General features: G+C 39.2%; 1 protein-coding gene across 1 annotated transcript; it reads right to left on the minus strand.

Moving 5' to 3' along the window:
• Window positions 1-6,416: 6,416 nt before the first annotated feature.
• On the minus strand, window positions 6,417-9,085 carry myod1 (myogenic differentiation 1). Its single transcript, XM_063480462.1, has 4 exons — window positions 8,507-9,085; window positions 7,820-7,901; window positions 6,984-7,123; window positions 6,417-6,449 (listed from the first exon to the last, which is right to left on the minus strand). Exons 1-4 carry the CDS (start codon window positions 9,083-9,085, stop codon window positions 6,417-6,419), a joined length of 834 nt encoding a protein of 277 aa, XP_063336532.1.
• Window positions 9,086-9,289: the final 204 nt, after the last annotated feature.

Genomic DNA, 9,289 nt, shown 5'->3' on the forward strand with positions numbered 1-9,289 from the left:
GGAGTTTGTACGTGCTTTGTCTCTAGGGGCCACCGTACCTGAGAGTTTGTTTGAGGGCTGACCTCACACGGCTTTGAAAAGGTATCAGAGTCAGAGTATTTAAACTGTTTAACGCTCCGATTCAGAATGGACTGGGTGAACCATTCTTTTTTTTCACCAAAAATTTAAGAGAAATCGCAACATCATAAAAATGTTGTGTCCTAAACAAAATGGCAAACCTGGCTATTTAATATTTTAAATAGTTGAAAACTGACTCAAACTTTACTCCTTCTATATCTGGTGTACCTTCAGTCTTGAGGTGTTCAACAGGAGAGTTGTACATCTCTATGGTGCATTCTGCTCCACACTGATTTGGATCACCACCCTGAAAAACAGATTGTGTCATCAAACAATATCTACAGAAATGATGTGTACGACTAAAGCAGAGGCCACCAGTGCAATGTGAGCCCAAATTATCTCCAGCATGCAAAACAAGGTTCCTTTAACTACAGTTTTATCTATTTATTTCCATAACCTAAAGGATTGACAACTTCAAAGGCATCTTGGTATAGCAGTAGTTTGAAACATTTTGGTAAAAAAAAAAAAGAAAAAAAGTACTACTTTTGAATATCTTACCATCACTAATGTCACACAGTACATCTGATGAAGACTCAGCTGATTGCTCACCTGTTACACACCTCTGCCACAAATCAGAGTCTCTCTTAGAGGTACATAGTATGCAAACTGATCTTTTCTATTCTCACTTTGTCCTAAAAAATTTTTCTTGGGCTCCACATAGTTCAACATGTGTATGAAGAACTGTGTTCTGGAGTATGTTGGAATCATTGGCCTTTTGCCCTTTATGACATGCAGAAAACAGCCTGGATACCTTGACCGCCTTACAAAGCTCTTCAGATAATGTTGTTTCAATTTTTAGGAGTGTAGTGAGCTTATTCAGAGTATATGACTGACACAACTCATGTATTTTTTTAAATTTCCTCTACAATGGTCAGGATGGCAGAAGCAGGTCGCAATGAAATACATAACCCTAAATAAATCAAAAAGGAACATTGTCTTTAGCTGCTCCTGGTAAATTAAGCAGGTGTTTGTTTCACAGTAAAGCTAGCTAAAATCTTCAGCCTGCTGCATTAGCATGAACTTTCCAGAAAACTAAACAGGACTGAAGGCAAAGCCTGTGACAGAGGAACGCTTTCAACGCAACAAGAAAACTGGCCAAGCTAACTATGGTTACAGCTGATATACGTTTCACCTCTAATGATATTGTTACGTCCCTCTGCATCCCCTAATCTCCTCAATGTTTTCAGCTGGTGCTAATTGGCCACACCTAGTCAGGTGTGGATAAAAGCATACCTGAGGCAAGCTTCCCAGGGAGCTCACTTGCTTTTGCCTTGGTGTCACCAGCCATTTCAGCCAACCTCCTATCCATTATAAGATAAAACCTCTTCCTACCTACACTCTGCTATTCGTCTCCTTTTTTTATGTTGCGGCCTCGAGCCGTGTCGTAACATAAGCGGGGGCTCGTCCGGGATTGTTTGGACATTTTAGTGGAGACTGAATATCAGTTTTTTGTATTGCTTTTAAGTGGGTGAGTGATGGTATTCACTGTAATTGGGCAGACTCCCTTTAGTAAGTGTGTTTCAGCTGGGTGGCTGTGCTGCCCTTCCATCGAAGCACTTGTTTGTTGTTTTGCTTTGTTGTTTTAGTTTTTTGTGTTTGATGGTTATCCTGGGTGGGGGTACGCTTCAGGGTTTGGTGGGAGACTGTACCCCTGGTCTGCTGCCTACCCTTGAGTTTGCATTTAAAGGTGCCTCGAGCCCGGTACACCACTGAAGACTAGACAGGTAAAGTTTTATTGGTTTTTTTTTTTTTTTTTAGCGTTTTAGGCTGGGAGTTGCTCAAAGTGAATTAGTGGCACCAAACTTGGCAGGAGGTTAAGACATGGTCTTGTAGCTGAGGCGGGTAGGTTGTTTTTAAGTTGGCATAGTGTGTACACTGTGTGTGCATATGTCAGTGTTGATGGATGCTAATAAGATCCTTGTGAGGTGAGTGTTTTGTGCTGTGACCTTTAGTGTTGTGGGGAATATGGCTAGTTTGTTGGATCACTTGTGAGTGTTGTTGGCCAGGTGATGGCAATAACACTGAGGGGTGCTGAGCCGCCCTTGACGTGATCATTGTGTGGCCATAGCTCTCTATTTGTGGTTGGTCACTAGTGTGCTTGCTTTACTGAACTTTTTGGATTAAAGTAACTTGTTGTGGTATAGGGCCACTTGTATGTGACTGTTTGTGTGGTGGAGACAACAGATCACTTAGTTGGGATTATTTGCTGCTACTTTTGGTTTTGTGTTGTAGCAGGTCAGGTAATCATTTTGGGTTTGTGACTGTTGTACTCCTTTGTGTTGGTCACATGTTACTTTGTGTGTTCAGTGTGGCAACTTCAGATCCTCATGACGGGGCATCCATGCTTAAAGATGCTAACTAACGAAATGTCAGTATTTAGTTGTGTTAGGAGACCTGGTATTAAAGTACTCAAGTGTATGCTTTTTGAGGGCTTATTTTTGAGGCATCAAGGCTTCAGAGGGGCTTTTAATTTGTTTAGGGGTCCTAGAGGAACCCTTTTGAGAGAGGAGGTGTTACGTCCCTCTGCATCCCCTAATCTCCTCAATGTTTTCAGCTGGTGCTAATTGGCCACACCTAGTCAGGTGTGGATAAAAGCATACCTGAGGCAAGCTTCCCAGGGAGCTCACTTGCTTTTGCCTTGGTGCCACCAGCCATTTCAGCCAACCTCCTATCCATTATAAGATAAAACCTCTTCCTACCTACACTCTGCTATTCGTCTCCTTTTTTTAATGTTGCGGCCTCGAGCCGGGTCGTAACAATATACTTACATTGAAACAGATTGCTGTTGGTTCAGTGCAGGGTGCTGCTGGAACTCCCTTGCTGAGCTGAGTCAGACTGGACCGTTAGAAGTGGCGCTATCTTCTTCTTCGTTGGTTTGGCAGACTACACGCCATCAATGAGTATTGGTGCCCTCTGCTGTTGCAGTACCTCACAGTCAGACAGCTATCTCTCTGTGACAATAATAGTACTCTCCTTTTTAATATAGAGGTATCGTTTAGACACGTGATGCAATGTCTCCAAAACGTGCATATAAATGAGACTTTTTAAAGAAACTGATTGTTACAGCTTTTAGAATACATTCTTTAAGTGCTCTTGACCTTGCAAGCTACACCAATTATTTTATTAACATTTTATTATTTTTTTGGGGTATTTCATTTTTATCAATTAATTTTAATTTCAGCAGGTGGTATCACACTCAAACAGATTGAACAGTGCTAAATTCATGATTTAAATCTCCTGTTCCACCACATCCCAAAGGTGCCCTTGGTTTGGGATCTGGTGAATGTGGAGGTTGATGGAGTTCAGTGAAGTCATTGTGATGTTTAAGAACCCAGTTTCATGATATGGTGCATCATCCTTCTAGAAGTAGTCATCAGAAGATGGGTACACAGTGGTCATAAACGGATAGACATGAATGGTGGAAGTTCAAGGAGAGGAGTAAGCAATTAACTAATAAGAAAAATTATGTTTAATGATCAAACCAAGTTAACTGATGAATCCCTGAGATTCTAAATTTGAATGTAATTTTTTTGCAATGATAAGGAAGATTAAAACACAATCACTTGTGACTCATGATGTGCATTAAAGGGTTAAAAAACACTGTAAAAGCACACAGACGGTGTTATTTTTAGGGTAATTGGTTCTACAATAGAAAATGGCTTTTTGCCATTAATTATGCCACACAATATTTTTTTCATTGTAAAAAGCTGTCGAACTTAAAGAAATAAACATATTTTTTATTTTTAGTAATTGCTCGTATTTACTGTTAAGATTTACTGTTTTATCAAACAGTCTGAGCTTGTTAATTTTAAAAAAATTTCACCGTAATTTTCACAATAATTGTAACAATGTTTTGACATTTTGTTAAAATTAAAAGTACGGTATGTTTTGGGTAATTAATATACAGTTGTAAATTGCAAATTCAAATGAAAAAGCAGGAAAGATTGCCATTCATACAGAATTATTATGTAAATTGTAGGGTGATTAATTGTAGATAATGTTACAGATTTTTCCTGTTGTTTTCGAAGACAATGTGCCATATTACTGTAAATTAATATATTTTCAACATATTAGCAGTGTAAAAATAAAAGCAAATCACCGTTTGTCAATATACAGAAATTTAATATAGATATTACAATCATTTACTCTTTTTGATTTAATGGTAATTTACCGTTGCCATTTTACAGTTATTTAGGGTAATTTTTACGTACATTTCTTAGACCAACAAGTTATTTATAGCAGTTTAAATACAAGCAATCAGCTTGTTTCCGGCCGGACAATGATAACGGTGACATTTAACTTATTTTATCCAGTAAATAAACATTGTAAAATTGAAGTTTTTTTGTACATATATATGTATATGTATATCACTCACCCCCCCCCCAACAGCCCTTTTGAATGTCCCCCTAATTCTCAGGTCTCAAGGTTGGCAAGTATGTGCTAGGCTTTGGCCCACATCAGTCTAAAGCTGTATGTAACCATGAATAACGTGTTGCCATGTCCACCAGGAGAAACTGGACAGTATAGATGTAAAACAAATATGCCAGCAGTTTATCTCAGTTAACGAGAGGAGAAGGCAGGTGTTTGGCTCCTTCACATAGTGGACAATGAGTTGTTGTGAGGGACACCAGTAGTCCATGTCTGTTGCTGTAACAGTAGTTCGTGTTTAGAATAAAAAATCCCAGCTCACTGATTTGATAGGGGCAATAGTGTGCCTAAAATGTTGCTAATTTTGCTGAGAGATCTTTTACTTTGTGGTGATCTTAGATGAGTAGTTTTATGGACAAAAACCACGAGGTCATTCAGTGTTCCCTTAGTGCTAATGTATAAGAGATGTTGGTGTACTATAACTGAAGTAATGTTGTTAAGTCCTTAAAGTCATATTCTTTTATTGTCATGACTGTATTTGAAGCTATTTTTATTTTTGTATGATACCTGATTTATATGGAATATGGCTGAAGTAAACTAAAGTTTAAAATACTTAGTCATTTGTTTAATAGTAATTTAACGTTATATAATTCACATATAAAACTATGAATTGTAATTTTAAATGGGTTAAAAGCATGTAGAATAGCATATGTAGGCAAGTATATTTCTCCTTTTTTAATCCAGAAGCAAAGACAAGAAGGAAAAAAAAAACAAACAGGGCAGGGTTGGCTGGTTGAATCATCCGTCCCCACCAATGCCAAAACCAAATCTACGCCCTTGAATCTGCCTGTGGTCAAATAAACATAATAAAGGTAATTATTAAACGATATTTTTAAACCACGTTGCTTTGAAATTTATGCGTTCAATTATTTTAAATATCAAGGCAATGAAAACATTTTCTTGAAAAATGTCCCACAAAATTATAAAATTTTAAAAATAAATTCTGGACATTTAAAAAAAACAACAAAAAAACAAGAAATCATAAGTCAGAGTCATATGTATATATTTTGTATAAATAAGCATTTATTTGTCTTTAGACTGTCACTCATTTTCAGATGTATAAATATAAAGTTTAACATTTTTCACAACAAACAAAAGCATGTACAGACAGAAACATTAAATACATAATTAATACTTTCAGTTGGAACAAATCAGCTCTTATTTACAGAATATTTACAGAAACAGAAAAGTGGTCCTCCGCTGCAGTGAGTGAAATGACAAATGAAAGAAATTAAAAATCCGTTTTGGACAGGAAGGAGGTCTGAACCTACTTCAAAACTGACGGGAGGAAAAAAGTCACTACAATACCTCCGTACACGCAGGTCGGATTCTGTTAAGCTTTTACTGCAGAAATTTGTGCTTTTACATCAAGTTTCCTTCTAAAATGTCAAACAGTTACTGTAGTTCCTTTTTCCTCCTGAGGGAATCGAACAGCTGGGGCCTTTCGGACTTCAGATAGACGAAAGTGGAGGAATGTTAATGGGTGGTTTTTGGCCTCCGTCCTTCATCAGCTAGACTATACACAGAAGGGTGGAGTGGGGAAGGTGGGGGGATCCATCTGAAAGACTAAGCTGAGGCTTAAAATATTTTTCATAACTTAAAATTAAATAAAAATACAGCAAGAACCGAACTGGTTTCTATTTAAAACGTAACTATAGAATTAAGTGGTCTGATCTCGACTTATTTCAGAAACAGGAAAGGGAATCTGGGGTGGCTGTGGAAGCTCATTCCTGCTTGGAAAATTAACTAATGTAGGTAACTTTGGAATGATAAAAGCAACTTTTCATTTGTATGACATACAAGGTCAAAATTAAGACTTCAGCTCCTGACTATGACTTTTTAAAATCATTTTTTTCAGGCTCCTCCTTTTATTAGCGTCTCCGTGTAGAATCAACAAACCGTATCTGATCATGAAACATTGAGATGTTTAGTTTGGACACTTAAAAAAATCTTTCTTTACATATAAGCTTGAAATCAGTAATTCTAGATTTTATCATTCCTTTGTTAAACATATATCTATTAACTGAAAATAAATCTTAGGCATGTGTACTTTTAATTAGACCTCACAGCCACGGGATTTTTTTCTTGGCAACTCAATTGAAAACACTTAAAATGATTTTTACTGCTGATCTTTTTTTCTGGCAGGAATGAGCTTCCATACATTGATCTAAAGGGAATAAATACGTAAGAAGCAGCTGATCCGAACCATAGTGGTGGTTTCTCAGTTCAGCTGATGAAAATGATCATTTTCAGTGTGTGTGTGTGTTCTTATGGCTGGATGGTTTGACAAGATTTGGGGATTTTTTAATTTATTGTAATGTCCGAGTTGAATATCTATGTGTGAGGGTCTATAGGACTTGGTAAATCAGGCTGGGGTCCTGGCTAGCAGTCGGAGACGAGACCTGAGTGGTCGCCGGGGCAGTGCCTGCTTCACCCACCGGTACAGTTGTCGTCGGTGGGGATCCTGGGCCGTCAGCAGGCGGCAGCAGGCTGCTGTTATCGGTGGAGATCCGCTCCACAATGCTGGACAGGCAGTCCAGACTGGAGACCACTGAACTGCGTTCGCTTTTCAGACCGCCTGCACAAAAAAACAAGACATCATAGTAAATAAAAAAAAAAAAAAATCATTACTATGGATGAGTTTTATATTTCTATCATTCATATTGGGGGACAAAGTGTGACAAAACTGTTGTTATGGAAACACAAAAAACATCATGGTCCTTGCAAAAAAATAAAAACAAACCCAAAACCAATAATAATAATGATGATGATAATAATAATAATCTAGCTTTATTTTCAAATTATTTCGAATTAGCTGTTAGCATTAATCACAGATCTAGTTTAATTGTTTTCATGCTTGTTTTGTATTTAGGCCGCTTTACAGAGCTTAATTTAACTCAGAATATTTTCTCACTATCTCAGCTTCTGTATTATATATTAATCATTTACTGTCGAAAAGATCTAAAAAAAAACAAAAAACCGAAGAAACGCTCTCGTTTTACATTAGCTGAAATTAAAAATGAGCTTTTAATTCAGCGTATGGTTTATAATCTTACTTTTATACGTTGCTCCTAACATTAAAATTAACATTAACATTGAACTTTTACATTTTAAACAATTAAATAAAGAAAGAATTAATTCAAAGAAAGCACAGCATCAACTGTTTTATTGGCCTGCTGCTTTTATTGCGTCCTCTATTTGTCTTTCCCCGCTAACTGCCGTCACTTTACTGCGTGGTTTATTATTTTAAACACGTATTAAAATCATTTCTTACCGTTTGGGGTCTCGCAGAAATAAGAGCTGCTGTCATAACTTCCTCTTCTGGTTGTCTGACAGGTGGGGCCGTTAAAATCCGTCTGAAGAAGAAAAGAGAAAATGAAATATTGACAGAGACACTAAAGAATCCACCAGAGAAATCCCGCAGAGTGATTAAGAAAATAAGTCTAAATAAGTATGTGTGTGTGTGTGTGTGTGTGTGTGTAGTAATGGTTGAGTCACGGTAGCTGTTTGTGTCATACCACGTTAATAAAGTCCCTGAACTCAGATATATATATTTTTTCCATCCACGTCTCTCCGTTTGTTACATCTGGGGTCTAAAAACATTTAAATCTGTTTCCTGTGTGTTTGGTGAGGCGAGACGAAAGAAAATGTTTTAAAGACGCTTTGAAACTAAATTTGCTTCGTTCCGATTCTGACACAAAATGGCCAGTAATGAGAAAGTTACACACAGGCAGCTAAATGATTCTATTTTAAATCACTATTTTACATGAAATTTAAATGTCATGAAAAAAACGAATTGCTTGATTTGTCTCGATTCATCATAATAAAAGAATTAAATTAATATTAAACAGTTAAAATAAGAGTTGGAGCAGACAGTAAAATATCCCCAATTCCTTTGGCTAAATTCAAAAGATGGTCGGCTCCGTGCGCCTCTCTCACACCTGTCGCTCCTTGAACTCACCATGCCGTCGGAGCAGTTGGAGCGGGGGCTGGATGCGTCCGAGTCCCCGCTGTAGTGCTCCAGCACCGGGTAGAAGCCGTCTTCCTGGCCACCGCGCAGCAGCGCCTGCAGGGACTCGATGTAGCTGATGGCGTTGCGCAGGATCTCCACCTTTGGCAGCCTCTGGTTGGGGTTGGCCGTCGTGCAGCGCTTTAGGGTCTCGAAGGCGTCGTTGACCTTGCTGAGCCGCCGGCGCTCCCGCAGCGTGGCAGCCTTCCGCCGGTCCGCGTTGGTCGTCTTCCTCTTGCAGGCCTTGCAGGCCCAGAGCAGGCAGCGGCCCGCCTGGTGGTGCCCGCTGGGGGCGCGGACGTGCTCGTCGTCCTCCACCTCGGCATGGTGGTGGAGGTGCAGGAGGGAGGACGGGGAGGAGGAAGGGGAGGATGAGGATGAAGAGGAGGAGTCGTCAGGCTTCAACAGCCCCACATGGACCAGCCGCGGGTCCAGGTCCTCGAAGAAGTGCATGTCACTGGTGTTAAAGCAGGGGTCGTCATAGAAATCATCAGCGGTGGGGATGGGGAAAGAGATATCCGACAACTCCATGGTTCAGTCCAGAACACAGCAGGAAGAAGAAAATCCAGTGATCACCAAACTTTTCTCTCTTTTTTAGGGAAGAACTGAAACGTGAAGCAGGATTCGAGGGAATGTACAGTCCTGTCACAAACTGATCTGCCCTCCAGCCGTTGACCTGGATCCCCTTATACCTGGGACGGTGGGGGGCGGGGTCAAGATGATGGGGTCCACCGA

The sequence above is a fragment of the Pelmatolapia mariae genome, linkage group LG7, assembly GCF_036321145.2.
Source record: "Pelmatolapia mariae isolate MD_Pm_ZW linkage group LG7, Pm_UMD_F_2, whole genome shotgun sequence".
Lineage (NCBI taxonomy): Eukaryota > Metazoa > Chordata > Actinopteri > Cichliformes > Cichlidae > Pelmatolapia > Pelmatolapia mariae.